A 19,727-nucleotide genomic window follows, 5' to 3' on the forward strand; every position below is an offset into this window, starting at 1 on the left:
CTATGATTTGCTTATAATGGCTAGCTGATTGACTTTCAATGACATTAATGTAGACAAGAAATAGAAAATTAGGTGAGTTTTTTACATGGCTATTCCTTAGGTTTTGAAAGCTTCTTCATTTCATGGACTTGATTTTATTAGTATAATCCTAGTTAAATCTTTCAATAACAACTCCAGGTTTGCATAAATATCCTACCAAATGTAATTTTGTAGAAGAAATCACAGTGTTTTACCACATCAAAATTTCTGAATGTGATGTGACCAAAATCAGTGAATTAGCATAAATACTCCAGAGAAGTGCTCAAAAAAGCAAAATTGTCTGAAACACTTAGTTTATAAAATAACATTTTATTTAACTGCCATGTTGAGAGTATAAAAAATGTGAACATTACAGTAGTTTCAGTTCAAAGTAACAACTAGAGCTGCAGCAGTATGATCCCAAAGTGATGGTGAGAGGCAAGGGGTTATGTCTGACACTCCAAACACAGTCAGGAAAATACATGGATTTTTCTGCCTGGACGTGGAAGGCTGCTAAGAGAGGTAATGCACAGCTACTGCTTGCAGGCCACAGTCACGTGCAGTCTGGAGTAATTTCAGTGTTACTGTGGAGACAGACTGGAAATAAAGAAGACCACAGAGTTACAGAAAGACTTTTCTTTAGTCTCCTCAAAAAGAAATCAGGCAGAGCTGAAAAGAGCATCTAAGAGAGCTTTACTGTTTCTATTCCAGTCCATGTGAGAATAACTGCTGCTTCTACAGGAGTATTTTGTTGCTTTAAAAGATTCTTACCTCCACTGGAAGTACAGGTTTTGCAACAGATTAATTATTTTATCTTCTCATCTTGTATTTGTCTCATAAGACCCAGGATGGAAAAGTTATGCAGTCTATATTTCAACATCACTTACAATACCAACTGTATGCACTGATGTAGAACCATTAATTTTGGAAGCACTCAAAGTATTAGTAAGATGGAGCCACCCGCTGGCTCTGGAAAGTGTCAGGAAGAATATGTATCTTAAAATGCTGCTTCTGCAAGTAGGTAATAAGATTACTATTTCTCAGCAGTTTCTACTGGGGGCTTTTGAAGTATGCCGTCTTAGTGTCTGAAGAATTTTTCCATGTAGTTAGTCCACATCTCTTCCCTGGGTAGCCAAGCCTCCATTTTGCAATCACTTACAAGCACACTTAGCTCTTACGCCATAGAGCCTCTCATGTGCAAGGAGGTTCCACAACAAGGTTTATTGCAACTTCAAATCCTCTCCATATTAGCTTTTACATAATTAAAAGAGCCAGACCAATAGAAAGTCCATACACTAATTTGGAAAGGAATTAATAACAGAACCCAGAAGCTATAAAGAGAAATGTATCAGAAACTGAATATTGTTGCATATTATTATTTAAAAATCATGGTACTAATTACTTTAATAATAGATTCTGGATACAGATTAGATGCTGACAAGATGAACAAACTTGAAATACGTGTTGTATATCATACACGTTTTTCCTGTAATACTTACTTTGTTCACAAAATGCACTAGGAACCTGACATAATTTTGCAAAGCAGAAGTTTTATTTTGCTGGACTTTACCTTGATTGATGCAAATTAGACATGGTGTAAAATATGATTCTTCATATAGACCTCAATTTTGAGGATCATTCCTGGGTGGAAAAGTGCTATAAACACATTTGAAGTTAGACAACTGCCACTGCAGATAAATGATGTAAAATTCAAATCATGTAATGGGAGTATTAAAAGTCAGAATAACCCCAAAAGAAGAAAAGGAACTTAAAAACCAGCTGAAATTGGTCTACACATTTGGAGCTCTTTCAAAGTGCACGTGCAGCAGCCATGGAAACAGGATGTTACTGTAAAAGAATTCTGTCCATGAGCATCCAAATTCCACCCAGTAACAAGAACAGTATAAAAGGATACACGGAAAGGTGTGTGATGGGGACTATTTCTCTGTGCGCTCCTTAAGGAGGGTTTCTGGGATGCTGAGAGCTCTTCAAAGCCTGGCTCTGAATATTTTGCTGGACTGGCCACCATGCAACTGATGCTAATATAGTTTTTAATGTATTTTATGATGTATTTTATGATTTCTCTTACTGTTACAGGAAGGATCAAATTTAATCCTACCTGCAATAATAATGTTGAAAAAATGTTGTCGTTTGTTGTAACATTAGATTGCATTTGAATTGGAGTCTTACAAAACATTTAATTAGACAAATTCTATAAAAGGAATAATTATTTATATATTATAAATTCTATAAAAGGAATAATATAACTGTTCAAGCTACAGACAGGCAATATCTCTTTTCTCCAATTATTAATACTGCCTGCAAATATATCTCTACCTACTTAAAAAAACTTTTTTATTGATCAGATTGCTGTATTCTTTGTCTACGCATAAATACGGTCAGGAGAACAGAGCTGTGATTTGTGGCTTGATCAAGAGGTAGAGAGTGCCTTTTTTCTGGATTACCAAATCACTGGTATGTTAATTTTTTAAAAATTCATCATAGACTAAGGAGATACATAGATGTGGCAGCCACTCTGCATTCAGCATGAGACAATCAGGTTCTTCTAGGTACTGAATTAACTCTAGACCTCTGAAACCCCTGGCTGTGTCATGTGCAAAACCTGTAAATCTTTCGTCAGTAGTAGCTGCAGGGTTTCTCTGGGGCTGTTAATAAGCCTGTAAGAGTACTGCATGAATTGTGTGAAAGCAGCTAGAGAGAACCTGTGTGGCGTTGCATTCTTCTCCCTGGTCCCGGGCAGCTCGGGGAGCCCGGCTAGGCTCTGCGTACCGTCCAGGAGTCCGGGGCTGCTGCGTGTCCGGGCGCTCTGGCGCTGAGCGCACCGATGCGGGCTGCCGCGCTCTGTAACCAGCGCTGGGAGGAGATAAAGAGGCAAAGGAATGGCACACCTTGCCTTGCAGTTTGCTGGAGAAGGTTTATTGCTTCATAGTCGCCGCAGTGGAGAGCAGCATCCACTCCTGGCGCCCACATGGACAAGATGGTGACAAAACAAAGGACGTGTGGTTTCATAGGGGGCGGGCAGACAGGGGCGGAAGCCCTCCTCGCCCAATGGGGACAGGCAAGGGAGTGACATGGGGAGTGACATGGGCCACGACAACCAATGGGAACATGACAGGGGTGGGTATAGGGTTCTGGGATGAATGGGATTGCGGGGTGGGGTGACTGGCACAGAACTTTCAGGAATGAACAGGGGGTGGCTACAGGACTGACATGGGGAAGCCCCAGGGGTAAGTGACCCAGAGTGAACCATTGTGGGGGGAACATGGGGGTACACAGAACCGGCTAACTAACATTATTAAAATCCCTAACTGAACTCAACCCGGGATGCAACAAACCTGTAGTGAATGAAGTTTTTGGGAACAAACTTGGTCCTCAGAGCACTTCTTGGAGATGCAGCATGGGAAACAGAGAGTACACTGCCTGCTGTAGTTTTCCAGAGAAGGATATTAGATTCACTGGATTAGAATTAGATTAGAATATCTGGTTATATATTCCCTGAAAAGAGAAGAGCATACCAAAGAGACATTTTGATCCTACTGATAAGAAAAGCTTGGCAAGTCCCAGGACCCAGTGAATCACAAGAATCATCTCACTGACTTTGTACACTTCAAACCAAAGGCTAAAAGCTGACATTTGCCTTTTTGGTAGTTGTACTATGTAGATTAAAATCAATGTAAAGTTTGCTCCCATCAGCAAATTTCAAGTGTGGTATTGTGCAATCCAGTTTAACGCAGACAAATGTTGATTGGAGTTTGAGCTTCCAGATGACATCTGCAAGAAATTTGCTGAGAAGTTTGTACAGTAAATTCAACCTGTCATTCTCTACTGCAAGTGAGTTCTGTAATATCCTTCCCGTATTGTGTTCTGAGTCTTTGTAGAGATTGCTAAACTTAAGCAGTGGAAGAAAATACCTACTTCTGACTCACCACTTCTCCCCCTGAAAGCCATGGTTGGGGTGCACAAGTGCATCCAAGGAAAGTGGAGGCTGACAGGACCATCAGTGCCGTGCAGGTTGCGATACAGCCCTGCAGATTGCAATAACACTCCAGGTCTTTTTCACTGGAGCAGCTGTGGGCAAATATAGCCCTGATAGCCCTGCATTTTTAATGGACTTTAGGGATTGACAGCTCCCTTTAGAGTAAAAGCATGAAAATCCTGAGTCTTTTTATATTGCTGTCAAATAATGTAGAATTTTATGTATCTTGTTGCTTTCTCATTCATGCAACAAATATGTGATGATTTTGTACTGATTTTGTAATGCAAAAGAAAGTAGAAACCCTATATGAATTCAAGTTTCACCTTCTGACTCAACTCTGCCACCAGTGAACAGTAGAACTTTTGCTATTTAAATATATCTTTCTTTGTAATTTATGTATATTTTAATACTTTTAGAGATTTTTAGATATATGTATTAATATTTTATACACAGTTTTCAAGTTACTGGTATAATATTTACATGTAAGAAACCTTTTATTTCAAGATGCAAACCCCCTGGGTTTTTTTTTTTTGTTGGTTTTTTTTTGGTTTTTTTTGTTGTTTTTTTTTTTTTGTTTTGTTTTGGTTTGGTTTGGTTTGGTTTTTTTTTTGCTTTGTTTTGTTTTGTTTTGTTTTGTTTTTGGTTTGTTTTTTTGTTTTGTTTTTTTTTTTTTTTTTGATCCAAAGTGATATTTTTAGACAGCTGGTTAAGACTGAAACAAGAGAGATCCCACATGTGTGGAGTCTCTTACTTGTTTTCATATTTTGCATGCTGCCTGGTATGCCCAACCCTTCAATTACCTCACTGCTAATTTCAGCTTAGTTACTAGGTAGATTTTACAATTATACAGTGTGTGCCTTTGTGCCTTTGACAGCAAAACTCACACTTTCCTCACTACAGGAACCTACTCCCTGAACTATTGATTAATTGCTAGCTCAACTCTCACCTCCCATTCTTTAGGATACGTTCCGGAGAAACCAAATGCCCTGACCATCTGTCTTCATCTGAAATATTTTAGTGTTGGAATTCCTAATACGATTGTAGAAGGGAACTGACTAAAATATAAACTGTCACAGACTTCACAAATACGTCACTGTTTACTTATGGCACCATGATCTCTGAGCAATGGCTAATTGCTAGGCCTGCTAATGATGGTGACAGCCCTGTGAGGGACCCATGGCTGAGTCAATGGGAAGATGTGGGCCTTGGGGAGGGATTCCTCTGGGGACAGTGATTTGTGTATTCGGCCTACCCATGCTGGAACTCAAGGTCTGACCTATGGCAGGCAGTGTTTACAGCATAGCAGTTGTATTTATGGATTAATCTTTGAGTATTTGGAAAAAACCCAAACAAATCCAAATCAAATGTCTATCTATTTGGTTAAATTATAAATATTAATTGAAAGACTTAAAGTTGCTGTTATTATCAGCCATTGAAGGGAAAATCCTTGACAATTATATTCTGTAATTTGACTCAATGCAGAATCATCCAGATATCAAAGTGCTACTCAAGCTCATTACTGCTCCCTGCTGTCCCTCAATATAACTTTGTTTCTGGCAGCAATTCCTAGGTAGTTAGGCTACTGTCCTTTAGGCCATCCACATGCACATATCCCAAAGCACAGTCATTCAGTGACTGGTTAGATGAAGAAAGAATGGGAATGTGGCTATTGCATGGAGTGGTTCTGAGACTGATGAATCTAAAATGCATTTTGAGCTTGTGTCTGCCTGCGGCGCCTACCTGCCATGACCTCAAGCAGTCGAGAAGCGCCGGCTAGCACTGCCTGTGAGAGGCCGGGTGGCCGCCACGTGTGAGCGGGCACTCCAGGGGTACGGCGTCTGCCTCCCTGGTAATGCTGAGCGCTGCGGCATGGGTAATGCAGCTTTGGTAGCTTCACAGCCTGAGAGGAGATGAAGGGACGAGAGAAGGACACTTTGTTTGCGAGCCCTAAGAACTTTTATTCCCCCACGTGTGGTTGGAACAAAATGCTCCCAGAGCAATGCAATGCAAAATGCCGGAGAACAAAGAACAACAACAGATTAAGCAGGAGGTGGGCGGACAGGGGTGGAAACCTGGCTCGCCCAATGGGGCCAAATGAGATAGGTATGACATAGATTATAACAACCAATGGTAACATAACAGAGGCGGGTACAGTGTCCTGGGATGAATAGAAGGGCTAAGGTGGGGTGATTGATACAGAACTTCCACGAAGAAGCTGGGGGTGGTTACAAGATTGATACCCCAAAAGGGAGTGACAACCCTGACTGATGGAACCAAATAAGGAGAAAACAGGGAGAGGTGAGAAGATTGACAGGTAACTGTGGATCTGAGTGGCAGGAACTTTCCTGGTAAAAAACTTGGAGCAAACCACTGTGAGGGAAAAAATAGGGAAGTACAAGGAACAAACCTAACTAACATTAATAAAACACCTGACTAAATCAACCCAACCTACAACATCTCCCCATTTTTTACTAAATAAAGAAGACAGGTGTTTGAACTTCATCGCCTTTCGTGCAGTTGCTTTCCCACCAAGTCTCTTTTGCAGCTGCGACTGCGATGATGACTGCTTTTGAAGATGGAGAGGGCCTGGAGATGGTGGTGGAGATGATTCTTTCCTGAATGCCAGAGGATGATGGAACTAGGAAAACAACTACAATGAAAGACAAATGAATGGAGAACACAATGAGACTAATGTAAGAGAAAGGGTTTGCCACTTGTCTCCAGGGAAAATTTTCAAGCACTGTTTTAGGTAGAAAGAGATGTGGAATCTCTGTTTTCCTTGTGGCATTTGTGATTGGATGCAACCCCTTGGTTGGTGGGATCATTTGTTGCATCCACAGGTACCTTATCAGTCTGACTCACCACCTGCCCTGGGGTATATGGTTTCACCTGTCTCTGAGGGACTCACTTGACTCCTGAAGGCGTGGATGCGCAGGCATATCCCCGTCCCCAGGTCAAAAGTTGGAATGGATCCTGGATTTCTTTAGAATCCGGGTACCTCACCAGCACCAGTGGCCGCTCTTCCGGCCGAAGCTATTGGTGCTGCTTGAAATGTCTCAGGATTGGTGGTTCTGGCCTGTCAAAAGAATAGTTTAGAAAATTGATGGTAAATAATGCCTTGCAGAGTCTCTCATGAGCACTCGCACATCTCCCCACAGCCATCGGAGGACCTGTTTTAAAGTCTGGTGGGTTTGTTCTATTACTGCCTGGCCAGTGGGGGAGTGAAGAATCCCAGTCTTATGTTGGACCCCCCATTCCTGCAGGAAGTTACTGAGCACCCTGGAAGTATAAGCTGGACCATTGTCGGTTTTAATTGTGGCTGGGACCCCCAAGGTTGCGAACGCCTGTATGAGATGTTTTCCCACATCTGCAGCCCTTTCACTGATGTGGGCTGAGGCAAAAACTGCCCCCGAGAAGGTGTCCACTGACACATGGACATTTTTGAGTTTCCCAAATTCAGGGACTTTGGTGACATCCATTTGCCATACCTCACAACTGCGGAGACCTCTGGGATTCACACCTGCTCCCAGTGTTGGTTAAGCTGTCTCCTGACAGTTGGGGGATGTGGCCACAATTTCCCTTGCTTGGTCACGCTGCAGGTGGAATTGGTGGACCAGACCTGGGGCATTCTGATGGAACTACTGATGGCTGAGCTTGGCCTGTTGGAGGATGTTAGGCTGGCTAGCTAGTTGTAATGGCACAGCCAAGGCATCTGCTCTGTGGTTCCCCTCGGCAATAAAGCCTGGGAGATCAGTGTGTGATCTCACATGCACCACGTAAAAGGGTTGCTTGCGGTGGGAAATCAGGTGTATTAGCTTTGCGAGCAAGCCAAAGATGACCGGGTTTGAGACCTCCTTTAAGACAGCATGTTCTGCTCTCGATACTGCTCCTGCAACATAAGCTGAATCAGTAACCAAATTAAAAGGTTCACTGAATCTCTCAAATGCCCTTACCACTGCGTCCAACTCAGCTACTTGTGGGGAACCCTCTACTATCTTAACATCTGTTTCCCACAGCTGATTCTTGGGCTCCCTCCAAGTCACCACTGACTTGTGGGATTTTCCTGACCCATCTGTGAACACTGTCAGGGCTTTGAGTGGTCTTTTACTTTGTATCTCTTTTGGCAACAATTTGAACTCTGTGTTGAATAAATGGTGACCTGGGTGCCCAATCTGAATTTGCCCTGAGTAGCTATCAAGGGCAAATTGCAAATTTTCATTTTGCCTCAAAAGGTGTTCAGAGGTCTCCTTGGTCATCTTCCCTGTAGATGTTTTGATGGGAAGGTGGATACGTGTGAAATCACACCCTGCTAACACTCGCAGGTGAGCCCTGGCCTGCATGATGAGCCAGGCCGTCAGCTCCTGTGGCCTGGTGATGCTTTTGGACTGTCTGTGGCCAAGGAACACCCACTCTATTATTAAGAGGGGATCCCATTGACCCTTGTCCCACTGAAATACCATCCCACAGAGATGTGGCAACTCACCTAGTACAATGAAGCGGAAAGGCAGCCCTGGTTGACAATGATGGGCCTGCCTGCTCACGATGGTAGTCTGGACCTTCTCGAGTGCTGCTCTGGCCTCCTGGGTCAGGGCCCTCGGGGAACCTAAGTCATCATCCCCCTCTTTTTCTGTTAACAGGTCGAAAAGGGGGGACAGATCCCTCGTGGTGAGCCACAGCCAGGGCCTGATCCAGTTTAAGGACCCACACAGGTGCTGGAGGTCATTCAGCGTTCTTGGATTGTTATATGTCTTTATCTGCTGGGGCCTAACAATTCTGTTGTTAATTTCTAGGCCCCGATACTTCCAGGGTGGCAGCAACTGTACCTTTTCTTTTTGCAGCTCAAATCCTGCCACCGACAAAGCCACAATAGTGTCCTCTAATGCTTTTTGCAGGACATCGTTGTCAGGGGCACAGACCAACACATCATCCATGTAATGATAGAAAATACAGGATGTCCACTTGGCACACACTGGGGACAGAACCCTGGCAACATACCACTGGCAGATGGTAGGAGAGCTTTTAAGGCCCTGTGGCAGTACTCTCCAGTGGTAGTGTCACATTGGGGCTTCTCTGTTGATGAAGGACACAGAGAAAGCAAAGCGAGGAGCGTCGGCTGGGTGAAGGGGAATTTGGAAGAAACAGTCCTTTATGTCAAACACAGCCAAATTATAATTTTGGGGCAGCATAGAAGGAGACAGCATACCTGGTTGGAGGGACCTCATATCCTCAAAAACATCATTGGTTCTTCTCAGGTCGTGGAGGAGGCGTCACCTATCATTCTCCAGTTTTTTAATAACAAAAACTGGAGAATTCCAGGGGCTATTTGTTTCTACAATATGACCTTCAGCTAGTTCCTCCTCTACGACCTTCATGAGCGCCTTCAATTTCTGCTTACTCAGCAGCCACTGCTCCACCCAGACTGGCCTATCTGTGAGCCAATTCAGTTTCTGGGTGGGGCGCTCCTCAGTGGCTGCACCTAAAAACTCTGGAGGGCCGGAAATTCCAATTTGGCTCCCCACTGCAACATGGCATCTCTCCCCCACAAGGTAAATTTGCTGTCAATCATGAATGGACGTACTGAGGCCAATAGTCCGTTTGGTCCCTTAATTTGCACTATGCTTTTAGATTGTTTTGCAAATTGAGGCCCACCTAGTCCTAAGACTGGCGTGGCCATGCTTTGCAACTCCCATTGTGATGGACACTTGTGCGGTGGAATGACTGTCACATCTGCTCCGGTGTCCATCATCCCCTGAAGATGTATTGAGTGCCCCTTGCACTTAAGGCCGCACCATATGAGGGGTTTTTCCTCTCCCAACTTCTCAGTGTAAAAAACTGAGAGTTCCAGATCACTACACAGGGCACGAGGGATGGGAATTACCTGTGCAATAATCTGGCCCTTCGGTAGGAAGAGCGGGGTGTGGACACAACGTGCCATGAGATAGAAGACCCTCAGGTTAAGTGTGGAAATCACAGGAGGAATCTCTATCTCCGGTGACGTGTGTTTTGTGTCACCAATGACGAGGTACCTACAGTTCAGGAGACCTTCTCTCTGTCGGGTTTCACCGCAGCAGATGTGCGATAGAAGCTCTGCATCCGCTCTAAAGAAATGCCAGTCCTGAGAACGAAAATGGACAGGGTTAGTGAGTTGAATCGGATAAGGCTCCCTTTTATCAGTTGTTGAGAGGCAGCCGCTCACAGATGGAACTATATGATGGATCGCGGCTCCTCTTGCGGTGCCGCGACCTGCCTCATTTTTATCTGCATGCGAGGCAAGTCTGCGTTCTCCTTTTAGTTTTTCTGAAAGGTGGGGTTCCCCTCCCCCCACTGCCCCCGCAGCCCCTGGCGATGCACTCCTTAAAAATGGACGTTGGGCTAGAAAATGTCCCTCCTGATTGCAGTGGAAGCACTGATGCTTAGATGGAAACTGCCTTGAAGCTGAGTTCTTTGAAGATGCGGCAGCCAGGTTGACCGCTTTGTCTCAAGGTTTCTTCGTAATCTTCTCTGTAATGAGCTGTGCTTTCTGTGTGCATTCCTCTATTATTTGATCGAGGGTCGGTGGTGGTGAGACCAGCAACACTAGGATGATCCTTTTGCACACTTCATTGGTGTTCATGGATGCAATTTCCAGGACAAGCTTGTCCTGAAGTTCCAGTCCCTCCACACGCCTTTCCACAGCTGCCCTGACTCGGTCCACAAAATCTATAAAAGGCTCAGCAACAGATTGTTTAATTGCTGTATATGGTAAGATTGGCTCCTTGGTGGGCACAGCTAGGAACATGCGCTCTGCCACAGCCCTGGACATGTCCAGCACCGCACTTGGAATCCCCCTAGCCTGCAGCCGGGCCTTGCTCCACTTTCCCTCACCAATAAGGTGATTTAAAGTGATTGATTCTTCTGCAAAATCGAGGCTATATGGGCCCTCTAAGATCTCCGGGAGGAGATCCGCTGCCAATCTCTTGCACTTTCTTTCCCATAATTTGTATTCTGATGGAAGAAGCAAGCAACTAAACAGATGCTTAATGTCTGCAGGGACCATTGTTTTTGATGTCAGAGTTGCTCGTAAAATGCCTTTGAAAAAGGGACTTTTGGAGCCAAAATCTCTTTGCATTTTGCAGATCTCTTTTATAGATTTGTAGGAAAGGGGTTCCCATTTAGGGTTTTCCCCTCCCGTGCTACAGGAGACTGGAGTTAAAAATGGCTGCTGTACTATACAAGCCCATTCCCGCTCCAACCCCGCCCCCCACCCCCCCCCCCCTTCCCCCTCCGGAACCGTGGGAACATGAAGGTGGGGCATGGGAAACAGGATGGGGGCTGTCCCAATCCTGAGACAGAGGGGCAGAGCTGACAGAGCCCTCCATGATTGGAGAGGGCGAGGCCGATGGTGGGGCTGTGGGGAACATGCAGAGGACCGGAGGGAACGCCCACAAGAGGAGGAGCAGAGGGAGGGGGAGCAACACGATCTCCAGGAGGGGCAGCACCCACGTCAACAGGGAAGCAGGAGGGGTTTGAGACAATGGCGGGAAAGGGAACAAAGGGCACAAAGGGATTATGGGAAGAAGAAAAGCCCATGGGTGCCTGTCCTCCATTTTGTTGAGACAAAGCTGCCACCATTTCCCGCCGGCACAGTGGTGGTGCCTCTCCAGGGGAACAAAGGAAAGGGTTCATGGGAACAGAACTGCATTGGGCTGCGCCAAAACCAGGATTTATAACTGGGAAAAAGGGATCGGAATGAGGGTTAGGGGTAGGGTTCCTGGCGGCGTGGCCAGCACCATCAGGGCGGGGGTACCGGGGGAGCCAGGAGCACGGTCCACGTTCTGGGAGCTGCCCTGCACCCTCGACTAGTGGATTTCTCCCCCCTGCCCACCCAATCTAGGGGAAGAAAGGGAAGGAGAGGATGTTAGGGACACGGGTTTAGGGAAAACTGGGGTTTTGTCCAGTGGCCGCGCTTCTGCCCTTCCCCGGTCTGCATCTCACGCACCTTTCATTTTAACTACTTCCCAAATCAACACAAACAGCTTAATAAAGCTATCCTTGACAGAGGGATCACCGTGTTTGATTCCCTCGATTAATCTCGCACCAACTCCTTTCCAAAACTCCCTTTTTCTGACCTCTTCTGCTGAAATTCCCAGGAAGGTAAAAAACAACCATTGGACAGAATTCTTAACTGAACTTTTAGGAATACTCTCAACCTTTTCCCGCAACTTACAACCCTCCCTTAGGATTTTTTTAACTTGGATATAAAATTCTCTCTGGTGAGTGGTCAGCACGGCTCCCATGCTGCCCACCCACGCGGTCCCACCCACTCACTGCAGGGAAAGAACAAATAAAAAAGAAAAAAAGCCAAAGTCGCCAGCAGCTGGCCACTCATGCTGTCCACTGCATGTCCCCTGCCTCAGGACTGTGGCCAGCCCACACCCAGTGAGGGAAGCCTCGGCCAGATCTGTCCCAGCCACCAAAACTTACCCAACTGGTGTGCTTCGGAAATAAAACTGTGGCGAGGGTCCTCGCTCTCGAAGGCGGCTTCTTGTTGTTGTCCACGACCAGTGAGAAGTTACGCCTCCCTCCCTCATGGGCATGGCAGGACAAAAATCTGTGTGCGCCCTCAAGGGCGATGGAGCTTTCACTGACTTAATCTGTAGAGCCGATGTTCTAAGTTTCAGTCCGGCGTGGGGCACTTCCACGCAGTGATGGCGGCATTTGCTGCAGCGCAGTGGCGTGTCTCTGCACAACTCAGAAATGCCCTCACAGTGCGCCCCACCGCGCTGGTTGCCACCTGCGGCGGCTACCTGCCATGACCTCAAGCAGTCGAGAAGCGCTGGCTAGGACTGCCTGTGAGAGGCCGGGTGGCCGCCACGTGTGAGCGGGCACTCCAGGGGTACGGCGTCTGCCTCCCTGGTAATGCTGAGCACTGCGGCGTGGGTAATGCAGCTTTGGTAGCTTCACAGCCTGAGAGGAGATGAAGGGATGAGAGAAGGACACTTTGCTTGCGAGCCCTAAGAACTTTTATTCCCCCACGTGTGGTTGGAACAAAATGCTCCCAGAGCAATGCAATGCAAAATGCCAGAGAACAAAGAATAACAACAGATTAAGTAGGAGGTGGGTGGACAGGGGTGGAAACCTGGCTCGCCCAATGGGGCCAAATGAGATAGGTATGACATAGATTATAACAACCAATGGTAACATAACAGAGGCGGGTACAGTGTCCTGGGATGAATAGAAGGGCTAAGGTGGGGTGATTGATACAGAACTTCCACGAAGAAGCTGGGGGTGGTTACAAGATTGATACCCCAACAGGGAGTGACAACCCCTGACTGATGGAACCAAATAAGGAGAAAACAGGGAGAGGTGAGAAGATTGACAGGTAACTGTGGATCTGAGTGGCAGGAACTTTTGGGGTAAACAACTTGGAACAAACCACTGTGAGGGAAAAAATAGGGAAGTACAAGGAACAAACCTAACTAACATTAATAAACCACCTGACTCAATCTACAACATCTACAACACCTGACACCCTACAACATCTTCCCACCACCAATCAGTTCTTGCAGCTGGCATTACCTGGTATTGAGATCTTCCAGCATCTGCAGTACAAAGCCAGGTGAGCACTTCAATAAACTCCTCAACAACATGGCATGCTCTTGGCAGCAACAGCAGTAGCTGATAACCTTCCCCTGAGTCAGAAGTGTATTCTGCAAGTTCAAGCAGCATATTTTTTAATATACTCCATCAGCTCAGCATTTTCTGGTATCTGAATTAAATTTATCTATGTGTTGATTTGTGTTTTCCTATATTTGCCATACTATTTTAAATGTCAGTTCCTCAAGTACTTGACTTTTCAAGTGGTATTTCCAAGTGCTAGCTACATAAGGACTGTTTGGCCTCCAAGATCTGGCAAAAAAGGGTGCACTGTAATATCTGTTGAGGTAAGTTTGTGGGTTTTTTCTGCATAATTTATGATACTAAGAGAACTTTAAGAGCCTTCTATTTGAAAGGGGGGGGAAAGCCTAGAATTTGTTTTCAATAAGGAAGAGGTGGTAGTACTAATCTGTGATGCAAAAGTCATCTGATGAATTTACATTCTGAAGTTGCAATGGGGCAGAGTGTTTGGTTTTCAACCAAAAAAACCTTTCATTGCTTTGTTGGGTTTTTTGTTTGTTCTTTGTTTTTTTTTTTTTTCTCTTTGGGTGGAGTATTTGGTTTTGATTGTTTCATTTATCTGGTGTCTTCCTGTTAAATGACTGCCACATTCTGTGCATTAAAAACTATTGCTGAGGTAGCTGAAACACAGAAATGGTTTACGTGTCTCACAGAGTTCTCAGGCACCTCAGGTCAACATGGTATGAGGTATTAAAGAGGCAAATAAGGTGACCAAAAAGACAAGAGTGACCTGTTTTTACAACAGGCAAGTAAAATTCTGCTGAGCCCTGTGCTCAGGCAGCTGCGCGCTGTTAGTACGCACTAGTTCACACTTGCTGTGCTCACACTTGTTTGGGGATACAGATTTTATGTTGAAGTCATCGCTGTTGCTGTAACTCTGAGAACTCCTGGAAAGCTCATCCCTCTCCACATAGTCCTGAAGGTAAAGCAAAATCCCCCTTCAGACAGTGGTAGACTATGACCTGCTCACTAAATCATCATTGGCTCAGCTCCCTCTTGTAATTCCCCTTTTGGGTGGAGAAAAATGTGCTGGAGAGATGAAGGAAAGCTAAAATACTTGACTTAGAAAGAGAAGATTCCTTCTCTATCAGAAGCAGGAAAATCTGTGTCACCTGAGAGTCAATCTGCATGTGGGCTTAAATCCTGCTATTGAATTCCCGTGTTGCAATTCTGTAAGACATAACATATTATTTTATTATTAATGAGTGGGTGTCCACATCTGGTGTCTCAGCTGATAGGGACCTTCTTCCATAACTTGTGGGCTGACTTTGGCTGCTGAGGTGAATAATCTATTTAAAATACTCACTGGTTTGCTTCGCTATCCACTAGGCAATTGAAAGCATTTATCATTTCTGAGAAACATATATCTATAACTTTTCTTTTATGTTCCACATTAAAGGGCTCTGCATATTTATTAGCGGATGGTAGTGAGCATTATATATTTCACATTTGTTTGTGGTTGCCTGTATTTCCTGCTGTTAGCAGTCCAGCAGAAAGTCAGAGGAGTAGCAGCAGGAGTACAGGAGTAGCAGCACTTAGGCTTTTACACAGGGTTTTCTAAAGAGCAACACATTCACTCAGAGCTCTTTTCAAAATATGGACATTTAGAGCTAATCATAGACAACTAGGCAATAATAACTGAAATGCATCTTCTGTGTGACTGTCAGTGCTTCTTTTATATTTGTAAACTTCCAGTCATGTCACATTTTGCCCTGGCTGTTTTTCATTTCATATTTCAAAAGAAAGTACTAATTTTTTAACACAGTGCTGATCCTTGTTTCAAGGCTGGTTAAACCTTGTTTCAAGGTTTGGTGTTTGCTTTCTGCCAGCAAGGTTTTACACAAGTGTGTACACCCTTTTGTGGTGGAGAACGTAATAATGAAACCACTGGATGGTTTATTTTGTTTCCGACTTAGACAACAAATGGGGTATGACTGCTGCTCCTAAATGGGTCATTTTTTTTTTTCCCTGAGGAAACAAGTTTCCAAGGCTTGCACTCTTACAGTAAGTTACATTCTGTTTTCTCCTGTTTCATTAGGGTACACTCATCTTTGGTGACGTTTCTTTATATGACTTTGCACATGTATTCCACAGGCTTCTCCTCCTGCCTCGGGCTGTGTTGGGATACGCCGGAGACATAGGCGGCCAGCCAGCATGGGGCTCCACTCCCCGCCGGCAGCCTGGGGGATGTCCCCCGTTTGCAGGGCATCGGGCATTCCCACGCGAGTACCAGTGGCTCAGGTCACTCAAAACCAGGCGAGGCACGCCTGTGGCGGAGAAGACAAGCAATCACTTCCCTCTGGGCGCTACCAGCCCGACGAAACGGAGCCGCGCGGGGAGCCCAGCCGGGACCGGTGGGGCGGAGAAGCGGGAGGAGCAGGTGAGGGCGGAGAGGTGCCCCCGCGGGCCGTGCCGTGCCGTGCCACGCCGGGGGCGGGCGCAGGAGGATGCTGAAGCCGGCCAGCGGAGCGCATCCTGACGCACCGGCGGCCCGAGCCGCGGCGGGCGGGCGGATGGCTGGCGGCGGCGGAGAGCCGCGGGGCTGAGGGGTGGCGCTGCCGCCGCGCCTCTCCGCGCCGTGTCGCGCCGTACCGTGCCGTGGTCGGCCGGGCGCCTCTGCAGGCTGGCCCCCTGCGGCTGCCTGCGGGGCGGCAGCGGCGGGCGGGCTGCCGGGATGATCCGGTTCCGGAGCTCCAGCATCAGGTCGCTGAGCGCGGAAATGAAATGCACCGTGCGGCTGCTGGACGACTCCGAGATCTCCTGCCACATCCAGGTGCCGGCGCGGAAAGGGGCGGCGGCGGCGGCGGGGCGGCTCGGGGGGCGGCGGCTCTGGGGGCCGGGTGCGGGCGGCGGCTCGCAGGGCCCGGGCGGCGGCTCGGCTCGGCGCGGCTGCGGCGGGAGCTCCGCTCCCCGTTTTCGGCGGGAGCTCCGCGCACCTGCGGCGCGGCAGCCGCGGCTGCTCCGCCGCCTCCCGGTGCTGCGCCACGGCGTTGCTCTGCACGGCGTGGAGCCCGCCCGGCCGCTGCCGGAGCCGCGGGATCCGTCAGCCTTCGGCACGCCCGGCACAGCGTCCCTGTGGGCGAGAGGAGCGCTCTGGGCTGCGATGGCTCGGACGAGGAGGGAAATCTCGGCGGCGACTTCCCCGTCCCGCGAGGCGGTAACGGGGCGCCCCGGACGGCACCGCAGGCTGCGGAGCCGATTGCGGGAGGACTCGCTCTCCGATACCGGGAAAGCCTTGCCTTGGAAGCAAGGCCCACGGCGTGCGGTGTCGGGAACCGCCGTTACCGAGATAGCGGGCAGAGTTCAAAATTAATTTCTGCCCCTCTTCCTCTTCATCTAAGACAAAAGATAACTTGGAGTAGGCTTTTCAGTGATAGTAGTTGCTGTGCGGTTGGGAAAAAAACATACCCAACAAAAAACAACTTAGCCGTAGTCCATCTTCCTAATTACTTAGTCCCTCTTTTTATTCCTTCAAGTAATAAGGATAAAGATTCGAACATTGAGGAGTCTGTGATTTTGTGGTGGAGCAGCAATATTTGTAGTGTGTGAAAGCAGGGGTATTTCAGATGTTCTAACAGGAACTGTAACTCTGGTTACACTATGGAAGACTTACAGATTCTTACAGATTTAACTGCAGGCATTAAAATCAAGTTACCCTCTGAAATTTCCATATTGTTCACAGAATAACAAAGATGAACTTGGCATCCAGATCAGAAGATGTGAGTGGTCTTTTAGGAAGTTGTTTGTCACTCACAGTTGATATTTTCTGTCTCTCTGACAGAAAGAACTACAGCTTTAAATTGAGTTGGTAATCTTATACTAAGGCCATTATGGCCAAAAATCTCCAAATGCCATGAAATACAAGTTCTGTTTTTGCTGGGACTAAAAGATGGTTTTTGTTAGTTCCAACAGCGCTATTTAACACCAGAATAGAGATAGTTCCAGTTTAAAAGGGCCTAAAACAATCACCTAGTCCAACTGCCTGACTGCTCCAGGGCTGACCAGAACATAAAGCCTGTTACGGAAAGCATTGCCCAAGTATTTCTTTTTAAGGCACTGGCAGATTTGAGGCATCAATTCCATGAAGCCTGCTCTAGTGTTTGTTTCTCTTGGTAAAGAAACGTTTCTTGATGTCCAGTCTGAACCTTCCCTGCTGCAGCTTTGAGCCATTCCCATTCCTTGTTGCTGGATGTCAGGAAGAGACCAGCACTCCCTCCCCAGGTCCCCTCCTCAGGGAGCTGTACAGAGCAATGAGGTCACCCCTGAGCCTCCTTCTCTCCAAACCAGACAAACCCAGAGCCCTCAGCCTCTCCTCACAGGATGTGCCTTCCAGCCCTTCCACCAGCTCTGTTGTCCTCCTCTGGACCATTCCAGGACCTTCCCACCCTTCTCAGGCTGTGGGGCCTGGCACTGCACACAGGACTCAGGGTGAGGCTGCCCCAGGGCTGAATCCAGCAGGATGATCTCAGTCCCCGCTGGTGATGCTGTGTCTGATGCACCCCGGGATGGGGTTTGCCCTCCTGGCTGCCCGGGCACACACTGCTGGCTCAGCCTGAGCTGCTGCCAACCCCCAGATCCCTTTTGCAGGGCTGCTCTACACACACTCCTCTCCCAGTCCATGGTTGCGTACTAGTTACTCTTGAATGACATGTAACCTGGAAGTAACAGGAAATTACTGAAAACATTTTGTACATGTATCATACTAGTGCTCTTATTAATGAAGAGCATGGTTAGAAGATTTATTGAGTAAGAAGCTGCATGGCCTTCAGAGTCTTTTATTGAAGTTTAATGCAAGCTTTGCATAACTTATTTGGCACTTTAAAAATTAATCTCTTTAAGCAATCATAAATTTAAGGTCAGATTCTGAGACGGTGTTATGACAGCTCCTTGGATTTGAAGTATTCAACAGACTCACATGTGCTGAGAGTATTCCCTTCAATGCCTACAGGGTAGGAAAAAAGAGTTACTTTAACACTTTAGGTGTTATATTAGGCAAGGTGAAGCAATGAGCTCAGAACCAGTTGTATTGTGGCTCATTCTGCAGGCAGGAAAAAAATCACTGTTGAAAATATTTTAACTGTTAGAGTTATAAGGATAATTCTGAAGATTGAATTCTGTAATAATCTCATTTAGAACTTGTTTTCCTGAGTCTGCACTCTGACAAAAACATTTAAAATGTGTGAATAGCTCAGGTTATTTCTTTATCCTCCTGTATGCACATAGCTTTTTAGACATTAGAATTAATTAATGAATCCCAAACCACTCAACTTTTTGTCTTTCATCTGTTTGTCAGACTGTATTTGAACTTCATAATGTGGACAAAACTTGCTTGGAGTATTTAGCAATACTAATTTTTTTTTATTAATGAAATAAACTCCCACTTGCCTGTTAGATCTATGTGTGCATATTGATGCGTGTTCACTAGGACAAAATAGCCCAGATGATGGGCTGCTGGGTTAACAGTAGAGATGCCAGGGTTGTGCTGGCTGGAACATGTTGGACAGCTGTGTTTTAGTCATTAAGAGGATAAGAAATCCTAATTCTACAACACTGAGAAATGCTATCAGAGTCTCCTAGGGACACAGGATGCAGTAAGAAATGTGACAACTGAAATTCTTGCTGTGCATTTTCAGGGCAAAGAGAAGGGAGATGTGTAGCTGGTCTGGACGGTGAGGTGTCTAGGTATGATTTGATACAGCTTAGCACACCAAGTTTTACCAAACACTACTTTTTCAAGTATATCTTTCCAGCAGTTGGCTTGTGTACATAGCTTAGTATCACAGGAACCTGGTACCACTTCTGGGCAGAGTTGTATTCTAATTTTCAGATGCACTGTAGATCTTTGGCCCTACAAAATTTGCAACCAGAATTGTGTTACTCATCTAAAATAGTGGGAGTTATTTTTCCTAAAACTAAGCAACAGCACATATACTTAAAAGCTGCATGTGCACATGTGTGTATTTTTTTCCTTCTTCTGTAAATTTCAGTGTTTAGGTAGAAAAAGAAAATACATGTTTCTTTTTATTATTGAAGTTCTTTCAAAGTAGTGTTTCAT

General features: G+C 46.1%; 1 protein-coding gene and 2 long non-coding RNA genes across 4 annotated transcripts in view; 2 read left to right on the forward strand and 1 right to left on the reverse strand.

The window, feature by feature from the left end:
- Window positions 1–328: 328 nt before the first annotated feature.
- Window positions 329–2,914, reverse strand: LOC128781974 (uncharacterized). The gene is made up of 3 exons (XR_008428595.1): window positions 2,742–2,914; window positions 1,589–1,674; window positions 329–615 (listed from the first exon to the last, which is right to left on the reverse strand). It is a non-coding gene; the product is annotated as an uncharacterized LOC128781974 (long non-coding RNA).
- A 153-nt stretch (window positions 2,915–3,067) lies between these two features.
- Window positions 3,068–5,095, forward strand: LOC128781975 (uncharacterized). Of its 2 annotated transcripts, none has more exons than XR_008428597.1 (3): window positions 3,068–3,156; window positions 3,764–3,870; window positions 4,976–5,095. It is a non-coding gene; the product is annotated as an uncharacterized LOC128781975 (long non-coding RNA). The 2 variants fall into 2 exon arrangements; XR_008428596.1 differs by lacking the exon at window positions 3,068–3,156 and adding an exon at window positions 3,202–3,266.
- An 11,251-nt stretch (window positions 5,096–16,346) lies between these two features.
- Window positions 16,347–19,727, forward strand: part of FRMD3 (FERM domain containing 3) — a 123,544-nt gene continuing 120,163 nt past the window's right edge. Inside the window, exon 1 of the mRNA XM_053931588.1 lies at window positions 16,347–16,445. Within this exon, the coding sequence (XP_053787563.1) occupies window positions 16,347–16,445 (99 nt within the window). The remainder of the gene's footprint in view (window positions 16,446–19,727) is intronic.

The sequence above is a fragment of the Vidua chalybeata genome, chromosome Z (assembly GCF_026979565.1).
Source record: "Vidua chalybeata isolate OUT-0048 chromosome Z, bVidCha1 merged haplotype, whole genome shotgun sequence".
Lineage (NCBI taxonomy): Eukaryota > Metazoa > Chordata > Aves > Passeriformes > Viduidae > Vidua > Vidua chalybeata.